Raw genomic sequence first — 22,840 nt, forward strand, 5'->3', positions numbered from 1 at the left:
GCAGAACCGATCGATTACAGACAGCGCGTGCATCTACATGCTGCCTATTTTCTCTCTGCAAATTGTACATAGCGTAACTCAAACATACAGGAATCAACACGGCGCTTGATATCATGTTTAAACTGCTTGATTCGGAGACCTGCCAGAGTCTTGCGATTGAAGGTCACAGAGGCATTTACCACCCGCTAAGTTTCTTACAAATTTTTCTCATCAGACGAATTTCGAAAAATTGTCTGAAACTGTTCTCTCGCACGTCGTCGTTCAGTACCTTCGTGTCGCGAAGTATTTCAGGCGAGCATCGGCGGGTAACAAGCCACACGCAAGCCCTAGTAAAAGCGCAAAATTATCTCACTCGTGGGCTTAATTAGGCCACTGCCGCGTTGACCTTTAACAACCATGACATTATGACACGACTATTTTGTATCCCTCGGAAATAACTCGTGGTGGGAAGGTTGCAGTGGAACATCCCTTCGATGCACTGAGAGCCGGAGGTTTAGCTCACTTGAGTAAGAATGGGCCAAGGAAGTCGGAGTAGATGCTGTTAAAAAAATTATTCCAGAATTCTAGGACGTGATTAAAGACAAACACACACACACACACACACACACACACACACACACAATTAACTCTGAATAAGCTTGCAAGTATTCGAGATCAACTCCTCTGGTATTGGAAATCAGCTCCTCTGTAACGCCTCGCTAGATGTTTTATGGGACTGCTATAAGTAGAGGAAATGTCATTCGGAATCACTGTCCATCACATCGCTTGCATCTGCAGTTGTGTCCTAGCCTGCACAAGTCGAGCAGGCCGTCGACTTTGTTCTGTATACACATAGGAAATATACATACACTAGGCTTTCACACACTGGCGCGTTTTCTTCCAGAATTCAATTAAAAACTGTTTACATTCCCTTGTTTTGAACGAGGTTTCCGTGAGGTTTCTCTTGGTTATAACGCAAATGCCGGAACTGAATATAAAATGTCGTGTGACTAGGGCCTCCCGTCGAGTAGACCGTTCGCCAGGTGCAAGTATTTCGATTTGACGCCACTTCGGCGACTTGCGCGTCGATCAGGATGAGATGATGATGATTAGGACAACACAACACTCAGTGCCTGAGCGGAGAAAATCTTCGACCCAGCCGGGAATCGAACCCGGGCCCTTACGATTGACAGTCTGTCGCGCTGACTACTTTTTTTTTCGGTGCGGATGTCACAAGACATCCGTTTCAGTTCGTCGTTGATCCATTCACTCAGTTTTTTTTTATTACAGAGGGCAGCTAACCCTCTGACCAAACACGCTGAGTTACCGTGCCGGCTACCACTCAGCTACCGGGAGCGGACGCCGGAACTGGGTACCTCCTCCGAAATACACTGCTGTGCAAAACTTACGGGAACTTTCACCTGATGTGTCAGTGCTATGCAACACAGCTCGATGAAGTTTGGACCACACATAGAAACAACTGCCACAGTATAGTACAGAAGGTAACTGGGAGAAATGCGCACTGAGGCGAACAGAAATGACACTATCATTAAAACGTAGTAATGAAACTGAAGTCGCCGTTATTTATAATGGTCCTCTGGACATTAAAGAAAACGAGACATGGTTCTGAGAAGAGTGTGTGGTCACCACGGACAGCAATGCAACGTAACCCCATGCTGGCCATGAGATAGCAACGAGCTCTTGTGAAAGGGCGTTTCATTCCCCCACCGGCGCTTGACAACTGCTGGATGGCTGTTGGTGCATGTTGAGGTGCTACAATACGTCTCCGCAACACATCATACTAGTGCTCCATGGGATTTAAGCCGGGGGAACGGGCAGGCCAGTCCATTCCCGAACATCCTCTCGTTGCAAGAGCTACTCTATCACCGGCCTTTGTCGTCGGGCGGTTCTAGGCGCTTCAGTCCGGAACGTCGCGGCTGCTACGGTCGCAGGTTCGAATCCTGCCTCGGGCATGGATGTGTGTGATGTCCTTAGGTTAGTTAGGTTTAAGTAGTTCTAAGCTCTAGGGGACTGATGACTTCAGATGTTAAGTCCCATAGTGCTTAAGAGCCATTTGAACCATATTTTTGAAGCTACTCCAGCTGCGCCGTTAAATGCGCATTTTTATCCGTAAAAATGAAAAAGACGCACATGGGGAAGTAGTACAACGTCACCATGACGTTGACCAGTGAGTGTACAGAGTTCAAAGATTTGGAGTCCAATACCCTCCCCCCTCGCCCTCCCCATGCAGCATTATGCCTCCCTACACCGTAAAATCTGAACCACCAAAACGATCGAGTTCGCGAGTGTTCCTAGGTACATTAAGTGTTACTACCTTCCGCCATGTGAAGGTACGTCCCGCATCACTAGTCAGATGGAATCGGCTCTCATCTAAGAATAGCAGGTGACCCCAGTTCTCGTTGGTCCAGTCCCTACGTTCTTGGCTCCATCGCAAGCGGCGCTGCCGTAGCGCAGGTGTCAACGGAACACGATGTACTGGTCGTGGGGCAGGGAGACCATCCCCAAACAGTCCTCGTGGCACTGTGGAGAGTGGGACCGCCTGACTTGAAGTCCTCTTAAATGTGGTTGCAATTGCACCCGCTGTTTTACGTGGGGCCCTTCTTGCCTGTTGCTCAATACAGTGCTGCTATAGTTGACCATGGTCGACCATCTTCTCTCCTTCGGGCAGTAGTGTCTGTGGTTCGGAACGCACCCTATGCACGTCAGAGAGAGCCGTGAACAGTAACAATCTCCTGAGCTACACTCGTCACACTTCGGTCTTGTTCCAGTTTCCCAATGATTCTTCCCCGTGTGAAGTCATCCAAATGTTGCTTCCGGGCGATTTTCTCATGATGACAACCATCACACTGTACCGTAACTGTTCGCTGATTCACACACACGATTTTTTCGCGATCCTTCAGCTGCCTCGTGTTGCCAGAACAGCTCCATTCGGCGCTTTAGTCAGGCTGACCTCTCGTCATAAGTTACGTTACTTTATCTACCTCGTCCTTGCGCTTTGCAGAGGTGTGTCATCAATTGGAACGTCCCACTACCAACTCCCCAGGTATTAAACTGTTAAGTCTCGAACTCTATAATAGTTGAGAACTCGAACTGCCGTCTCTTTTTTCGGGCAGAAAAAAATTTTTTGTGTGTCTGTAATATATCGTCGAGAAAGAAAGAGAGAGAGATTGAGAGTGAGAGAGAGAGAGAGAACGGGAGATGAGTATTGGAGGCACCAACAAAGGAGGATCATAAACCTGCGCCCTTTCGTGGCCGTTGTCATTTACGGAAAATCTTCTGACTTGTTAGGTCGCGTCGTACTTCTCTTCAAAGTTTCGCCAGTAAGTCGTCCACGATATACAGTTAATTAGTTACCCCGTTATTCTACCGAGGCGACTGAATTCATCGATGTTTAAATGAAATGGTTCACTAGATGTTTGTTCATGACAGAAAAAGGCACCAGGGAAAATGTAAGGCATGCCTGTGATAACAATGGGAAAGAAATAAAGTATGAGCAGCTTCACGTGGTGCGAAAAATGGCATATTTGTAGGCAACTTAGAATAGGGTTAAGAGACTACAGTGAAACAACTCAGTTTGTCAGCTGCAACACATATTTTCTCCTTCTATTACTTTTTATTGTCCTGTAATGGCAAATGTGGTGAAATAGACATGATCAGAAACATATGTAGACAGGACAATAAATCCCAATCGCCTTTCTTTTCCTTTTTATGTCATGCAGACGACTAGACAATTTTATTAGCAACTCAAAATATTGAAATAATTTTGTCGGTAAGTTGCAGTAGGCAAAGTAAGGTATTTGTCTGCTGCGATCATCATCATTTCCTTTGGGCCTTTGTTCCAGTTCAATGTGGGGTCGGCCTTGTTGCTATGGAGTTGTCGGTGTTAGTGTCAGAGGGTGGCCGGATGCCCTTCCTGTCACCACCCCGTACCCCCCCCCCCCCCCCCTTCAGGACGGAATTACTGTACCCCTGCTGTCTGCACCTAGTGTAAGCCATGAAATAGTGCGAACGTTTTCAAATGTCTGTGAGTCGTGTAACTGACGTGGAACGTGGGGACCAGCCTGGTATTCACCTTATGGGATGTGGAAAACCGCCTAAAAACCACTTCCAGGTTGGCCGGCATACCAGCCCTCGTCGTTAATCCGCCGGGCGGATTCGGTCCGCGGCCAGCACGCTTACTCGAGTCCAGGAAGCAGCGCTTTGGCGCCCACGGCTACCGTGGCGGGTCTATTTGTCTACTGCGATACTGCAGCTAATTTTTAATGGGATGATGAAGTTTTTAAGGCATTCGAAATGAAACGATCGTATGGCATTATTGGTCGGGAAAATCTGGGACGCCATGATAAAAATGGTTCAAATGGCTCTGAGCACTATGGGACTTAACATCTATGGTCATCAGTCCCCTAGAACTTAGAACTACTTAAACCTAACTAACCTAAGGACAGCACACAACACCCAGCCATCACGAGGCAGAGAAAATCCCTGACCCCGCCGGGAATCATGATAAAGAAACAGCGATTCAACCATTACAGTATGAGCTGCAAACTATGGCAGTCGAAAGCCCTTGGGATGCAGAATTATGGCGGCCTTACTAGTTGCATACTGACAAGCACGCATGCAAAAGCCTGCCTGCGATAGCATGCACAAATTCCTCGCGCCTCTATACGCCTCAGACGTGCTTGTACAAGGATCAGTTTGTTTACCAGAAAATGTCAAGCTCAGACGACGGTAACCTTTCTGATTATCTGGGGTAAACAGTGGTAAAAGAAACGAAGATGTTCACATATTATTAACTATTCATGGTAGACACCCTAGGAAACTACTTCACGATATTGCTGTTTTTCTTCTCTTTTTCTCCGTACTATATTCTTTAACTTGTCTAACGTTACGATATAACCTTTGTATAGGATGTAAATTAACAAGAAAAAATTAAATCTCTGAGGAATGCTTGCAAGCGTCCTTATTATTGGTGCACATGCTCGAGCATGCACACGCTTGTACAAGCATGGATAATCGAAATTCGATCAAAAATCAAGCTGCTTGTACAGTCGTGATGCTTAAGAAAATTCATGTAAACATGCTTTCCAAGCACGTTTGTGCATGCATGTTTGTGAAGCATGCAAGTACGTGTGTAGCCACCTTCAGGTGAACGAGACACTGGTTTAAATCCTTTGTGAAACGTTTCGCAAAATAAAATACACGAATTCCGAAAGCCGACACTCGCAACGCTGTACACCTTCACCTGCTTCGACACATAAACATTTCCATAACTGGGCAGAACCTGCGCCTTTTTATTTGTACTTAGCACATTTCACGAATTTGGATAGAACAGAATCTCGAGGAACACTTCACAGATCTGTGCCACACAGTAAAAAATCCTGACGTTTCGATTACGAAAGCCTCACCCGCGTTGTACTTAGCAGTGGAAGCTGGGAACCTAAAATACTGCGACGTGTGGCGAGGAAGTATGTTCACACTGGCGTACTTGAATGGGTTAAATATCAAAGCATGCATAAAAACATACAGAAACGTGTTCAAACATTATAAACACACCAAACCTGAACTCAAAATAAGTGAAAAAAACGTCAAGCGGGTTCGTGAAACCGCATTAAATTAGGTAAATTATCATTAACCATAATTCAAACAAATAGCTCTCAGAATTTTGGAATATCTTCACTGTCTATTTCATTGAGTTGGAAGAGTACATCAACAAACGATTTTACGCGAGCTTTGAAAACAATATACAGCAATTAACCTCTGTCGTCATTACTGAGATGCAAATTCATAATAATTCACAGTGTACCATAGCAGAACAGAACATGTAAATAAAACTGTTGTGCTAATTTGCGATACATGAAATGTGGCTAAATAAAATGTAATTACGTCAGACGCATTTTTCAAGCGTTCAAAAATATACGTAATTTTATGTCAATACTCTACTGTTTCCAGTGCTTGAAAATACTGAAGAATAATGCTCATATTATTATTTTCATTTCAAAACTGCTAGCGGGAAATTTTCTCCCGGTGCGAGGCCACAGACAGCTCAGGTCCTGTACAAAGTGAACACTTCTACTGAACGCGACAATCACAGATGGCGTCTTGCATCTTCTGCTTGTGACGTAGGGATAGGGAGCGTTCTTGTTCCTTATTGCCTGTACTTTACGTGGCACGTTTTCCAAATATTGCAGAAATTATTTTGTGTTTCCAGTGACGACAAGGCATCTCAACGTGAAATACCAGAAAGTGACGTCACAAAGCTCATGGAGCTCCACATCAACGTTCGCTAACTCGTACCGTGTTCTGACGGCTTTAGCCTGGCAGTCGGCCGCGAGCGTTAGCAGACTAGTAGCTGAACCACCGGAGGTTGGGACAAGTCCTTCCTCCCTCTCGAAGTGTTGGCTGCTACTGCGAAAGTATAAATGACACATGGTCATAGGGACACTCTCTTGTGCCGTGGGAGTCGTACTCGAACCCCCTCATGGACAAGGTTTACTCTCTTCACTCATTTCAAAATTAGAAAAGAAGACAACGAGTGACGTACGTCAGCAAGCAGAGTATTAGGCTATGGCCACCGCGTAGACCCAATGAAAATAATCGGTTCAATCGGTTGTTGAAAAAAAAACCACTAACTTGTTTGTAGTTTTACGTATCAGTTGAATTATTCACTCAGTCTCCTTAGTGAAATCAGTCGTCTTTCGAGTGAAGCCAGTCTGTGGGAGCAACCGATTAAAAGCAGTCGATACAGTCCGCCGCATTCAGTACTTAGCGAAAACATTACACCGTTTTGACATTGTTAAATCACTGTTGTTGACTGCACTCTGTTATCTCCTGTCGTCACTGTTATTGCCGTTCCAATATTTGCTTTTTATAGAGTGTCAGTAAATGGGCTTTTAATTCAGGTTTTAATCCATGTTCACGAGTAAGGCGTGTTCCTAAAAGCGAACTTCGTGTTTGGTCAAAGTGACGAAAAGCCCAGTGGCGTGGGAATGGAAGAAATCGTGTTACTGATAAAAAGTAATGCTCGAGATAAACTCAATGCAATCTACAATATCTGCGAGGATTCTTCACGTTGAAAAAAAAATGTTGAAATGTGTGTGAAATCTTATGGGACGTAACTGCTAAGGTCATCAGTCCCTAAGCTTACACACTATTTAACCTAAACTATCCTAAGGACAAACACAAACACCCATGTCCGAGGGAGGACTCGAACCTCCGCCGGGACCAGCCGCACAGTTCATGACTGCAGCGATTTTTCATATTGAGAAACTATATTAATTAAAGAAATGCAGAGGGAATTAACGAATGATAAAAAAAATTCTCGCAGAAATGTACTTCCGGCTGGTGACAACACATGTTTAGAAAGTGAGTGACCAGGTCACCAAACCAAAAAAAATTACCTTTCATGCTTTCTGTTCACGTCACCTTACCGAAACATAGTTATAGATGATGGGTGCAAAAAAAGTGGGAAGAGAAAGACAGATCTTCAAGAAATTTAAATAAAAAAGTAACGGTCCATTTATTTAAAAATAAACTTGGACTTGGCTCAGTCGGTTGTCTCTCTTTAAGTATGACCATTCAAACCCATCAAGTCAGTGAAAACATTCATATATCTGACATAGGCGCAGAGGCTGGTTTCATTCGGTGGTTTCATTTAACTGAAAAAAAAAAAAACGACTGAACGAAGAAACCACCGACTGGTCAACCAGTCGATTGTCCACTCACTAGCTACCTGACGTCGGTAATGTCGTAAATGAGGTGGTACAGGACCGATCTCTGCTGGTATCTAACGCAACCACAGACCAAAATACTCCTCACCTAAAAATGCCACGTCAAAGTATCCACACTACAGCATATGGATAAACCGCGTCTGTGATACGCTGCTCTTTGTAAAAACTAGCGGCATAACCATGACATATGCTGCAGAGGATATGCTGTGCCACTCCTTAAAATGAGACCGGAAGTTCAGAGATGGCAGCTCCATTACCAGTCTTACCTCCTGTTGGTTCGTCACCCACAGATGGACACCTCGTCCTTCCATTACGGCCAACGGCAAACAGAGTCAAACATTTTGGGTCTTCGCTCCCATCGGATCAACATCCACAAACGTTCACAGATTTGAAGATGGTGGTTGTTCGAGAAGTGTAGTTGAAAGGCTGCGTCGCCAGCCAGTGTCCCGCTGTGCACAGAAACCGCCCGTTTCCCGCAGGTTCAACTTCACGCTGCCCTGGGGCGCCAACTTCGCGGTGTACGGGCGCCGCAACGTGGCACCCAGTGTGACGCAGTACGACTTCGTCGAGTTCGTCAAGGGCGGCCGCGTGGACCACCGGCTGCGGCGGTCGCCGCCCGACGACGCCGACCTGCGGGAGCTGTACCGGCCGCCGAGGCACGCCGCCGTCAGCTTCACCAGGGGCGTCGCGACGCCGGGCGCCGGCGTCGTCGCCGAGCTGGTGGGCCACGTCGTGCCCGCGCCCGCCTTCATCGTCAACCGCAACCACCTGGAGCGCAGCCCCGATCAGGTACCTCGTATATCGTCACTCACCTGCGTCTTCGAAGGGTAGTCATGAAGTTCTACTTATCACGTGATTAATTTTTTTTTGTTTGTTGGCAGGTACAATACCTATAAAATCTGTACACATTGAAACCCTGCGTGACAGTACCGTAGTACACCGCTAGAGGATCAAAAGCAAAATGGTACTGTCCTTTCATAAACTGGCATATTGTGTGGTAATTATTTTTCTGTATCTGAAGGGGGACAACGCTGTAACACTCCGAGCTGGAGGAAAAAATTTGTGGGAAGATCCTATGGGACCAAACTGCTGAGGTCATCGGTCCCTAAGCTTGCCCACTACTTAATCTAACTGAAACTAACTTACGCTAAGGACAACACACACACACACACACACACACACACACACACACACACACACACACACACACACACACACGCCCGTGCGAGGACTCAGACCTCCGACCGGGGGGGGGGGGGGGGGGGGAGGTAGCCCTTCGAACAGTAACAAGGCGCCCTAGATCATGTGGCGAGTTCGAGAAAGTGCACGGCAACAATGCACCATCATATGGCGCAGTTTGCAGGTGGTGCAGACGATTCCTGCATGAATGACTAATAACTTCATGGCAGACCATCACTCTGTGAAAAAACGAGAACCACAAGGGAGACAGACCCCTTGTGATCAAATGGTTCAAATGGCTCTGAGCACTATGGGACTCAACTTCTCAGGTCATTAGTCCCCAAGAACTTAGAACTAGTTAAACCTAACTAACCTAAGGACATCACACACACCCATCCCCGAGGCAGGATTCGAACCTGCGACCGTAGCGGTCTCGCGGTTCCAGACTGCAGCGCCTAGAACCGCACGGCCACTTCGGCCGGCCCCTTGTGATCCAAGACCTGAGTATCATAATCGAGACGATAGTGGAAAAAGTGAAAATCAATCACGGATGAGTTTTAAACATTTTGAAGATGACAACGCTCTGGCGTTGCCACCCGTCCATTTTTGGAAGGGATTGTCCCGGAATTTAAAGTCCTGTCCAGAATCCGCGGTACAGGGATTCGAGACATATCTTTATCCCTCTTTCTGCGGAATTCGCGAATCACGCGAGCGAAGAAAAAGAATGACGTGTGAATTTCCTCCCCCAATCATTATACATGATTCAAACTACACATTTTCCTATTAAATTAGGGATTATTGGGTAGTTCATCTGCTACCGCCTTTCACGTCCAGTTTGAGCAGTTTATAATCAGAAAGTACCGGCCTTTGGAAAACATGTTTAGACCTTCCTCTAATTATGACGACAATTCAAGTTCGTCTGTTTCGAAAAAGAAGTTGAAAAATACACGGTTTTCAATAACGACTAGTGTTGGAAGATAACGACTTTAGAGCAAAGGCCGGCCGGAGTGGCCGAGCGGTTCTAGGCGCTACAGTCTGGAGCCGCGCGACCGCTACGGTCGCAGGTTCGAATCCTGCTTCGGGCATGGATGTGTGTGATGGCTTTAGGTTAGTTAGGTTTAAGTAGATCTAAGTTCTAGGGGACTGATGACCTCAGAGGTTAAGTCCCATAGTGCTCAGAGCCATTTGAACCATTTTTTTTTTTAGAGCAAAGTGTGTGATTTGCCCCGCCATGTTTTCGACAACATTTGAAGGAAGAAGACACAAAAACACATTCTTGCACAACAGCAGTTTTGTAAACGTAAAACAGTTACAACTTTCTTCGTGAATAAGCATACGTCTGAAGAAGATGCCGTGATACCTGCTTAAGTTGCATCTGTTAAGTATAGTGTAAAACACGGCTTTAGTTACAAATCACTGGATTGTCAAATGAAACTGCACCACTCATTTTTCCCAGGCAGTAATATTGCGTCTGAAATTACGTGTGGAAGAACTAAAGCAATGGCTATCTCGGAAAACGTTCATGGCCCATACAGTCAAGATGTAGCCATAGGTGAGCTACATAAACCTTTTTATTTTTCAGTGTTCTCAGATTCCTCAAGCCGAGGAAATATAAAAAAATTTCTTTATGCAGTTCAGTACTTTGATTCTAATCGCAGGCTTCGTCAGAGATTACTAGATTTTTGTGAAGATTCCGAAGAAACCCAGAAAGAAATTTTGCATGAAATAAAGAACGTAACACTGGCAATGCCTTTGGTCTGAATCAAGTAAGTGCATAAAGCTTAGCCAATGTTGGAGTGAAATACGGCAAGAACAGTTTGGCGTTTGTCTTACTTGTGTTTGTCTTACTGGATAACGAAAATCCATCCATTTTTTGTGAGCTAATTGCAAGTGCCGTGTCATAAATAATACTGTAAAATGTGGTCTTAAAACATTTCATTATGATGTAGAGGCCATTAGTTATCAAAATCTACCTTGAATTTAGTTTCTCTGCATCAAATGTTTAGTCACCGAGAGAATTTTCAGAGTTCGTGGAGATAGAATTTAAGGAAATATTACGGCACGTTCGTACAAGATGGGGAAATATTACGACAATTCCGTACAAGATGGCTCTCGCTACTTCCTGTAGTTGACAGTATTACATACTGCTGGCCTCCCATCGAATTGTATTTCATTTCAAAGGGCGAGGGAGACTGTTCAAGATTGATTTGGCAATTTGTGACATTAAACGGGAAGCACGATGTTGAAGAAACTGAACATTCACTTCCTGAATGCTATCTACAATTATGCAGCGTATTTAGCCTACTTCTGTTGAGTTGGAACTCAGGAGCAAGCTAGAGAGCAGGGAACAAGACAAATTCTTAGGAAAGAAAGTTCATGAAAACTGAAAGAAATACCAAAATCACAGAGGTTGAATTTTGAAAATGATGCACGATCTTTCTTGTCACATTGCATTGTGTCCACAAAATTATAACTTTTCTGAGAACAATGTGTTCAATCTGCTTACAAGTATTTCGCGTAAAGAACAAGATGATTTTCGCCTGCAATGGCAGTATATTTTAAAGGTTACCAATAAACTGAATTTTACTCTGGATGAAGATTGGTTATACAATGAATTTTACGATTTCCGGAATGCATATGATGGAATTGATAAAAGTAAAGCAGAAGGCCAGGTTTGGTTGGATTTCTTTAAGCAGCATACCACAACTGACATTACCAATCCCCAATTGCTTGGGCTCATATACATATTTTCAGTTCTTACCAGTAACTCATTTGCTGAAAAAATCTTCAGCATGATGCAGAACCAGTAGTCAGAAGAAAGAAATCGAATGTTCATGAACTTAGTGAAATGAGAACTTCTAATAAAAATGAACTTTTCTGAGGGTTGTGGTGAATTCTAGAATTTTCTGAAAGACGTGAGGGATAGTGAAGGACTACTGAAAACAGCAAAGAGGAACACAAAATACACGTTCAAAATATAAAACAGTGATCATGTTACTGTTGGACATTTTCTTCAAGATCCTCTCATTTTTATCTCAACTTTGAACTGAACTAATTATATTTCGTGTAAACATTAAGTCAAAAATTCATTTCGTGTTTTAAGGCAATAGATTCATTGCAAATACGAGTGAAGAGGAAAAGACTTTCTTTTTATTTTTGTGTTATCACAATATTAAAACTAAATTCTGATATGTTTAGAAATCACAGGTACAACAAATTGGATATATTACTTATGATATTTGTAGTAAACTATTAACATTTTATTCATTCCGTATGATCGAGTCGTCGTCCATCCCAAGGTTTCTTGAAGCTGGCATCCCTACAATGGTCAGTGCATGCTAGGTTCTGCTAATGCTCACACCAATTCAAAAAGCCCGCCGAATCGAGGCAACAGCGGAATTGTCGCAGCAGGATCATCGCCAACCCAAACGACTTCTTCATCCGCCTAATCACCGTGGACGAGTGGTGGATGTACCACTATCAACTCAAGACAAAGGAGCAAAGCAAGCAGTGGAAACAAGTGGACTCACCTGCTATAAAGTCGAAATATTGGAGGAAAGTACCCTAAATTGGCCTGGCCTCACTTGTTACTTATCATTTCACCATTACATGTTTTGACCATGGGGCAAGTTTCACACTGTGCTACATTTTTCGTTATTTCTCCTAGATATTGACAGATACACCTTTTAAACTATAAGTGTTCTTGAATGGTAAGGTTTAAGGTCAATGTTTGGTTAAAAATTTATTCAGGTAACAAAATGTAGAGTCTCGTCGCGTAAAAGAACCCCCTCCAGTTGCTCAAACCGGACCCATTACTTTATTAGAACATACTCTTATAAATAATTGATGGTGTAAAGCAGTTAGCCACAAATTAGCTTTAGGCTCCTTTATTCATTCAGTACCGTTACCGGCTTCTAATTTATACAATTGATCATCATACGGCTTTCATGCTTTCGTCAAAATATATGGTGCACTGCTTTCCTGCTGAATTGCCGTAGGATGCAAAATAATTCACAGTTACAGATTTGTAATAAATTAGTGTTTATTTTAGGGCAACTCACCCGTAAACAAAAGCATCATATATTTTGAAAAAGTATGGAAGTCGTCTGATGATGAACTGTATAAATCCGAAACCGGTAAAGTAAGTTAAAACCAGTTTGTGTCTGGTTGCTACACACCATCAACAGTTTTTTTCATATAATAGTCAAGGTCTTCAGCCATGTCTTTACTTGACAAAATTGCACATACTCCTCTTCTCCTGGAATTCTCTTGCAGATTCCAAGAGGATAATGGGGAAAATTCAACAGGGAAAGTGGAGTCCGTCTAAACTGATTAAAGTTATTGTTGCAGTTCAGAAAAAGACGAGTTGGCAAAAGGCCAATAAACAGGTTATAGAGCCAAAAGCAATGATTGCGAAATTGTCCAGCATGAAGTATAGTACACCTACGGGAGCAGCAAACTTACAATTTTGAGTGGAGAAGTGGAAGAAGGATTTTTTTAGTATTGCCTTGCTATGATAGCTTCTTTTTTGTGACTTGTGAAGAATGGCCCTACAACTGACAGGGAGTAATAAAACTGAACACCCTTCAAAAGACAAACAGCTGGGCGAGAGTGGGTTAGTTCTTTCCTTCAAAGTCACAAAATCAAACCACCAGAAAGAAAGCCTACAGGAACATCCTACAGCAGGGCACTTCGGTTCAGAAGTGAGAGAAATTCTATACCTCTGGAAGATGCTGTACTGTGCCTAATTTGAAACTAGATTATGTTTTCTCGGCTTTAAATTCGTTTCCTAATTTTACTTAGTGCTATATTTAATATTTTTACAAGGAGTCCGACTTTGGCAACTATTCTTCCAACTCGCTACGTGTAAGGTTTCGGAAAACACTGTAATTTTTTCACGATAACTTCTCTTTATATTTTCTGAGAGCAAAATGTTAACGGTGAAAATTACAAAGTAAATATTACATGCTTTTAAAACATAATTTTGTACTATCTTAAATTTTTTAATAACCATAAACTAAATTATGGCCTGGTTTTGGGTACTTTGCTGTTAACAGTTATCGGGCGAGGCGAAGCTGAATGTTTTTGGGACACATATGGTGCGGCGCTAACGGATTAAGCTCTTAAGGGACAAACCATGACAGGAGCATACTACAGAAATCTCCCCATGAAGTTACGGAAGGCCGTCAAGGCGAAGCGTCGAGGGAAGCCGTTCAAAGAGTTGTTTTTGATCCAACAGTTACAACAGATGTTCAAAGTGGATAGTAGCGTTTATCATGCAGGATACACTTTGGATTAGCCGCGCAGGATTAGCCGAGCGGTCTGAGGCGCTGCAGTCATGGACTGTGCGGCTGATCCCGGCGGAGGTTCAAGCCCTCCCTCGGGCATGGGTGTGTGTGTTTGTCCTTAGGATGATTTAGGTTAAGCAGTGTGTAAGCTTAGGGACAGATGACCTTAGCAGTTAAGTCCATAAGATTTCACAAACATTTGAACATTTTGAACACTTTGGCTTACACCATATTGGCGGCCCACTTGCCTGGAGCTTGTACTAGGGTTCGTCTCAATTTCCTGTAAGACTTGGTCCTCCAGATCTGGTGTACGCACAGTCAACAGCTTCCCTGCACGTTCCTCAGTCTGAAAGATCCCATGAACGCACAAATGTACTAAAAAGGCTTGAAATTTTGTGTGATGTGGTAGGTGTCTGTGATCGTACTTATTTTGGTATAGCCGTGTTGCCTTTCGACCATTTCCATGTGCTTGGCTGTATTCAAACACCGTCTCGGCTTGTTCCCGACAAAAATACCGGACCATTCTGCTACTTACAGTATGCTGCGTCAGTCACACAGCCTGCAGCACACACAGACCACACGGCACGTGGTCAGAGGAATTTTTATTCTGTAGCGCCATAGTACGGTGGCAACTAACCCATTTCCGGACATGTGTTCCTGGGACCTTTTTTCCTCCATTTCCAGTCCTGAATCCGTCCATGCAGTTTGTCGGTTTTATTAACGTTCACCCTGTATACTTCTTCCTCTTTCCTTGGATAAGGTGGAATTTTCTCTGAACAGTCGAAATGCAGACTTCTACAGCAAAGATCTCCCCAAAGTCATCCATCAGGTTAAAAATATGTGACACTGAAGGGCGAATACATAGAGGACTAACACGATCACCCATTTCATGGTCGATACTTAATTTTTTCGTTAATGTGTTAAAAACTTTTTGGGTACCCCTCATATACTTACAAGCCGGAGCTCTTGCTGTCGTTAAGTCCTGTGTTTGGCATAGAATTTGTATCACTTAAGCATTGCGGCCATTTCGCAAGGCTTTTGAGGGAAGAAATAAAATGTTATCGATTTCTTCTTGAAAAGTACGCTTTCAGGATGTTAACAGAGCACCCCTCTTGTATTGACTGCAATAGGATATGGATGGCCATTTCCGTTTCGCTCTTCTGGCTACTTAGCGAACTCGTGGTGAAACACACTGCTCTTATTAGGCTCTTCTATATCACATGTACCAAGCCAGCCAGATTCAAGCAACTTTGCGATAAATAAATATGAATCAAGATTATCCAGTAACGCACAGGAGCTCCTCGTGAACCACTGCCTCTGAACTCATTGATTTTAATTCAGAGTCGGATTCTGATTAGGAAATTGGTGTGCTGATGAAACATCCTGGCAGATCAAAACTGTGTGCCGGACCGAGACTCGAACTCAGGACTTTTGCGTTTCGCGGGCAAGTGCCCTATCGTCTGAGCTACCCAAGCACGACTCAGGCCCCGTCCTCACAGCTTTACTTCTGCTAGTACCTCGTCTCCAACCTTCCAAACTTTACAGGAGCTCTCTTGTGAACCTTGCAGAACCAGCATTCCTGGAAACATGGCTTAGCTACAGCCTGGGGGATGTTTTCAGAATGAAATTTTCGCTCTGCAGCGGAGTGTGCGCTGATATGTAATTTCCTGGAAGATTAAAACTGTGTGCCGGACCGAGGCTCGATCTCGGGACCTTTGCCTTCTCATTCTGAAAAGATCCCCCAGAATGTGGCAAAGCCATGTTTCCGCAATATTCTTTCTTCCAGGAGTGCTAGTTCTGCAAGTTTCGCAGGAGAGCTTCTGCGAAGTTTGCAAGCTAGGAGCCGAGGTACTGGCAGAAGTAAAGCTGTGAGGACGGGGCGTGAGTTGTGCTTGGGTAGCTCAGATGGTAGGCACTTGCCCGCGAAAGGCAAAGGTCCCAAGTTCGAGTCTCGGCCCGGCACACAGTTTTAATCTGCCAGGAAGTTTCATATCAGTGCGCACTCCGTTGCAGAGTGAAAATATCATGTTATTGTATGACACTTGAAAACGGAAGAAAGTGGAAAATCAGAAACACGAAGAAGTGTAAAACTCATGATGAAACCGCTTTAGTGTCTGAATTTTCTGATAAATGGTTCAGTAGCTACTTTCGTCTGGATCAGAGTCCTTTCCACGGGTTCAGCAATTTGTCGGAAAATTGTAATAGGCCCAAGTACCAAGTGGAAATAAAGAAAAAATTGGCTGTGTTCTTCCAGAAAATTTTGTTTACACTTCTTACAGAAATAACTTAAATGTAAATTTAGCTATTCTCATACATCAAGAGCTAAGGAAAAAGAGATTTACAAATCAGAGCTAGGTGTTCGTTTTTTTCCGCGCGCTGTTCGAGAGTGGAATAATACAGCATTATTATGAAGATGGTTCGATGAACCCTCTGCCACTCACTTAAGAGTGATTTGCAGAGTATGCACGTAAATGTAGTTGTAGATAAGTATCTTTAGAAAATGGACTGAGCGACTATTGGCACGTCCATGGAATTATTAAGAAGTGTCACTTCGCAATAATGTCACCTGTTGTTATATGGTATGTAAATGTCTGGTGCTTATGTGTGCAAATACGTTGTTAACTATCTCCTATTTGTTGCTGACTATCCTGTTTTGTAATTTTTAGCACTGAAGAGTACTTTAAATCTAGACCTGCTGTGATAAAACGACGGATTCCGCGATCGTTGCTACCCTTTTCTCCCTTGCCTATGCTCAACGATACGCCTGGGCATTGAGTCAAACAGAGCTTGGATGAAGTGTACAGGTAGAGCTCCCCATGCAGCTTCAACACGATACCACAGTTCATCTAGGATAGTGACTGGCGTATTGTGACGAGCCAGTTGCTCGGCCTCCATTGACCAGACGTTTTCAATTGGTGAGAGATCTGGAGAATGTGCTGGCCAGGGCAGCAGTCGAACATTTTCTGTATCCAGAAAGGCCCGTACAGGACCTGCAACATGCTGTCGTGCATTATCAAAAAAAATGGCTCTGAGCACTATGGGACTTAACATCTGTGGTCATCAGTGCCCTAGAATTTAGAACTACTTAAACCCAACTAACCTAAGGACATCACACACAGCCACGCCCGAGGCAGGACTCGAACCTGCGACCGCAGCGGTCACGCGGCTCCAAACTGAAGCGCCCAGAACCGCACGGCCACACCGGCCGGCTGTCGTGCATTATCCTGCTGAAATGTAGGGTATCGCAGGGATCGAATGAAGGGTAGAGCCACGGGTCGTAACACATCTGAAATGTAACGTCCACTGTTCAAAGTGCCGTCAATACGAACAAAAGGTGACCGAGACGTGTAACAAATGGCACCCAATACCATCACGCCGGGTGATACGCCAGTATGGTGATGAGGAATACACGCTTCCAATGTGCGTTCACCGCGATGTCGCCGAACACGGATGCGACCATCATGATGCTGTAAACAGCTGGATTCATCCGAAAAAATGACGTTTTGCCATTCGTGCACCCAGGTTCGTCGTTGAGTACATCATCGCAGGCAGTCCTGTCTGTGATGCAGCGTCGAAGATAACCGCAGCAATGGTCTCCGAGCTGATAGTCCATGCTGCTGCAAACGTTGTCGAACTGTTTGTGCAGATGGTCATTGTCTTGCAAACGTCCCCATCTGTTGACTCAGGGATCGAGACGTGGCTACACGATCCGTTACAGCCATGCGGATAAGATGCCTGTCATCTCGAGTGCTAGTGATACGAGGCCGTTGGGATCCAGCACGGCGTTCCGTATTACCCTCCTGAACCCACGGATTCCATATTCTGCTAACAATCATTGGATCTCGACCAACGATAGCAGCTATGTCGCGATACAATAAACCGCAATCGTGATAGGGTACAATCCGACCTTTATCAAAGTTCGGAAACGTGATGGTACGCATTTCTCCTCCTTACACGAGGCATCACAACAACGTTTCACCAGGCAACGCCGGTCAACTGCTGTTTGTGTATGAGAAATCGGTTGGAAACTGTCCTCATGTCAGCACGTTGTAGGTGTCGCCACCGGCGCCAACCTTGTGTGAATGCTCTGAAAAGCTAATCATTTGCATATCACAGCATCTTCTTCCTGTCGGTTAAATTTCGCGTCTGTAGCGCGTCATCTTCGTGGTGTAGCAATTTTAATGGCCAGTAGTGTATTTGCTCATGTTCGTATTTTGATCTTAATGGGCTTCAAGATGTCATATGTAATGTTGAGGTCTTGAACTGTGAACAGATCGTGAGGAACCAGACGAAACGGACCGAAGAGCAGCATCAGCAGAAGCCTCAGCAGCAACAGCAGCAGCAGCAGCAGAAGAAGCAGGATTCGCGGACGCAGAGCCGCAACCGGCGCTCCACGGGCCTGGGCGTCGGCACGGTGGGCGGCAGCCTGCTCATGATGGTCAACGTGACGCTGCTGCAGTATCTGGACACGGGCCGCTGGTTCCTCTCCGTCTACAACGACGACCTGCGCCCGCACCGCGTCACCCTCGTCGTCGCCGAGGACGAGGGCGTGTCCACTGCGTGCCCCAACGACTGCTCCGGCCACGGATCCTGCTACCTGGGCAAATGCGACTGCATAGATGGCTACGAGGGCGTCGACTGCTCCAAAAGTGAGTCTCAGGCTCTCAGTGTATGCTACACTACACTGACGAAAAAAAAATCCTACAACGAAAAATAATTAACGTAGAGGTAGGTAGCATATGTAACATTGCAGGCTCAGACGGACGTTAATGTAAGCGCGAGATAAGTTATTGTAAATGTGAAGTGCTGGTACATCAATAACCGGTGTAACGACCAGAATGTTGAATGCAAGCATGCAAGCGTGCATGCATTGTCCTGTACAGGTGCCAGATATCAGTTAGTGGGACAGTGTTACATGCCTGTTGCACTTGGTCGGTTAATACACGGATGGTTATTGCCTGGAGCAACGGCCATGCCGCAGTGGATACACCGGTTCCCGTGAGATCACTGAAGTTAAGCGCTGTTGGGTGTGGCCGGCACTTGGATGGGTGACCATCCAGCCGCCATGCGCTGTTGCCATTTTTCGGGGTGCACTCAGACTCGTAATACCAATTGAGGAGCTACTCGACCGAATAGTAGCGGCTTCGCTCAAGAACACCATCAGAACTACCGGGAGAGCGGTGTGCTGACCCCACGCCCCTCCTATCCGCATCCCCCACTGAGGATGACACGGCGGTCGGATGGTATTCGGTAGGTCACTCGTGGCCTGAAGACGGAGTGCTTTTATTTTTTTGCTTGGTGATTGAGCAGGCCAAGGCAACGTGTCGACACACTGTAGTGAACGTTTGGTTACAACAGTGGTATGTGGGAGAGCGTTATCCTGTCGGAAAACATCCCCTAGGATACTGTTTATGAATAGCAGCACAACGTGTCGAATCACCAGACTGACATACAACTGTGCATTCAGGGTACGAGAGATACCACAAGAGTGCTGCTGCTGTCATACGAAGTCACCATAACTTCAGGTGTAGATCCAGTACGTCTAGCACGCAGGCAGATTGCTTGCAGGCCCTCAACTGGTTTCCTTCAAACCAACACACGGCCATCAGTGACACTGATGCATAAGCAACTTCCATCATAAAACATAAAAGACCTCCATTTTACCGTCCGATGAGCTCTCGCTTGACCCCGCAGAAGTCGCAAATGGCACTGGCTCGGGGGAAGTGGAAAGAATGCTACAGGGCGTCCTGTTCGCAGTAGTCCTTGAAGTAACCGATTTGTAACAGTTCGTAGTGTCAGTGTGGTGCCAATTGCTGCTCAAGTTGCTGCTACAGATGCAGTACGATGCGTCAGAGCCATATGTCTAACATAATGGTCATCCCTGTCGGTAGTGCCACGTGGCCGCCCGGAGTCCGGTCTTCTTACGATCGTACATTCTCGTGACGACCGCTGCCAGCAGTCATGTACAGTGGCTACATTCGTGCCAAATCTTTCTGCAATATCGCAGAAACAACATCCAGCTTCTCGTTACCCTATAACAAGACCTCGTTCAAGCTCAGTGAGGTGTTAATAATGGCGCCTTCGTCGTCTTAAAGGCATTCTTGATTAACATCAACTCACTATGTCCAATCTCAAGGGTAACAAATGATCACGACCGTTACAGTACGACTAGCATAGGCGAAATTTGAATAGACGTCATTTTTCACATGTAGAAAAACACTTACCAACTTTCTTTTATCTCGCACATCTCCTCCTTGGAGATGGAACTTTTTCCATCAGTGTAATCTTTACAAAGACTACAGAAAATAAACCTGTGTGGAAATCCACCAGCTTCTTTCATAGATGAAATAAGGCGACTACTTGCACCTTCTCCTATGTTACTACTCTTTCCCTTAATAAATCGAATTTAACGCTCAACATCAGCTTCGCTCCACTTCCCAATCCAAAATCTGGGCAATGAACCTCCTGAAGCTTCGCACAAAAGACCCAAACTGACCCTAACACGACACTTTAGAGAACAACACACAAAAATACACCACCACAAATCACTGGACTCGCATTCGGGAGGACGATGGATCAATCCCGCGTCCGGCCATCCTGATTTAGGTTTTCCGTGATTTCCCTAAATCGCTCTAGGAAAACGCCGGGATGGTTCCTTTGAAAGGGCACGGCCGACTTCCTTCCCCGTCCTTCCCTAATCCGATGAGACCGATGACCTCGCTGTCTGGTCTTCTCCCCGAAACAACCCAACCACCACAAATACATAAACAACACACAGTCCCGAAACGACATTTCCCAGACCACACTAGCGCAATTTGAGGACAGACGGGCCAAGCCCAGTGACGCTTAAAAATTCCAAATATTCAGAAGGAATGGGTGAAATGACCAGTGAGGAAGGTGCTTGGGGACAATATTATTTGAGGTAAGCCAGAACGTGCCTTTAGAGTATATTTGTCTACTACTATCCAACACATGCACGTAAAGATTTCATACCTGTGTTGATGATTAACCCATTCACATGCATTAAGCGCTCACTTTCACACCAAATTTCGCAGTGTTGTGTTTCCAGTTGTCATCTTAAAACACTGAAATTAGCCTTTTCCAACGGGGGCGTCGCGACGTTGTATTGCGTGCCACAGAACTGTGTTGTGTATCGTGAAATTTTGTTCTGTCCAGAGGTCTAAACTTTAAAAGAGTACAGTGCAATGCATTTTACTTTTTAACTGAGCCTGTACGAGTCAGCGTCTTGCCAGCAATTCAAACCCATAGTAGAAATCTTGAATAGTGGTTACCTTTCTCGTAATAGTAAAACAAGACTTGAGCACCGCGCTCACTTTCAATGTATACACAGCCTAAGGGCGTAGTGGCCAAAATATTTTATTTCAGTTTTACAATGAAGAGATTTATTATTCACAAATAGTGTTTTTTCCTTACTGTCTATGGAACTAATAAATATCAACTATGACAGGTAGTTTTAGCGATTTAAGTAATGCTCATAATGTTGCTTAGATTATGGTCCTAAAATTAGGGTGCGCAGTATCTGCTAATACTTACATCAGTGAAATAAAATTACCTTAAAATTTTATATGCACAATATGACTTGACACTTTCCTGGGAGCGGAGGAATCAGTGGATGTCGGATAACTTCGGACTGGTACGAATTGTTTCTGCCCGTTGCCAGCAGTAGCTAGGAAACGATGCAGCACGCCGTAGAAATGTAGTAGGTATGACTCTAGTCTGCTGTTTGTCGTGACACTGAGAGGCGGACGTGAGGATTGTTAGCACCACATTTCACTTCTCATCAGTAGCAGACCAGGTGCTAGGCAGCGACTACAAATGAAGTGCTAGGCAGCTCCCAGCATCTCGTGCGCAATATATTGTACTTATTAGTACGAGTACGCTATACATTGTCAGCAGTGCTACAGATCCCGCGTATCCTCTAGGTACGTAACTGTATGCTTGACAAGCACGTGTGGGCAAGCGTGCTTGCGCAAGCACACACGTATTCCTCGCGTCTCCACATGGCTCGAGCATGCTTGTACTTACTAGGGGTTTGTGTACCAGATAATGTCGCGCTCACGTGACGATGCTGACTCGGCAGTCCTTAAAAAAAAAGAAAGGGGAGATGTAACGTTATATGTCGAGTAAAGAGGGATTAAATAAATGAAAATACTATTCCCGTATTAACTATTCGCGGTAGATACGCCAGGGAAACTGTTTCACAGTATTGCTGTTATTCTTTCTCCGTGTAATGTTGTATTCGTTCACTTGGCCTACAACCTTTCTATAGAACGTAATTTAGCAGGGCCAAATAAAAAGTAAATCAAATCAAATGTGAATGCTTGCACAAGCCTTCCTATTACGGTAAACACGCTCAGGAATGCACAAGGTTCGACACTTGCATAATCGAAATCCGATCAAGTATCAAGCTGCTCGTGCAGCCCTGCTGCTTTCGCAAAGCTACAATACACACGCTATAGCATGATTTCGTATACGTTATTGTCAGGCAAGCAGTTACCTGTGTACTATTTTTAAATAAGCCCTGTATCCGTTTACAGTTTCATTGAATATACAAAGCAAATTACGTACCGTTGAAGTGCAGGTATGGCGCAGTCTCTAGAAAATAGAGAAATTCACCTGAGTGTT

At 44.7% G+C, this 22,840-nt stretch overlaps 1 protein-coding gene across 1 annotated transcript in view; it reads left to right on the top strand.

The window, feature by feature from the left end:
- The window catches only part of LOC126252108 (teneurin-a), a 352,713-nt gene that overhangs the window by 138,537 nt on the left and 191,336 nt on the right, over positions 1-22,840 (top strand). The window contains exons 4-5 of the mRNA XM_049952972.1: positions 8,207-8,516; positions 18,468-18,843. Of these exons, the coding sequence (XP_049808929.1) occupies positions 8,207-8,516; positions 18,468-18,843 (686 nt within the window). The remainder of the gene's footprint in view (positions 1-8,206; positions 8,517-18,467; positions 18,844-22,840) is intronic.

Source organism: Schistocerca nitens, chromosome 4 (genome assembly GCF_023898315.1).
Source record: "Schistocerca nitens isolate TAMUIC-IGC-003100 chromosome 4, iqSchNite1.1, whole genome shotgun sequence".
NCBI classification, from domain to species: domain Eukaryota; kingdom Metazoa; phylum Arthropoda; class Insecta; order Orthoptera; family Acrididae; genus Schistocerca; species Schistocerca nitens.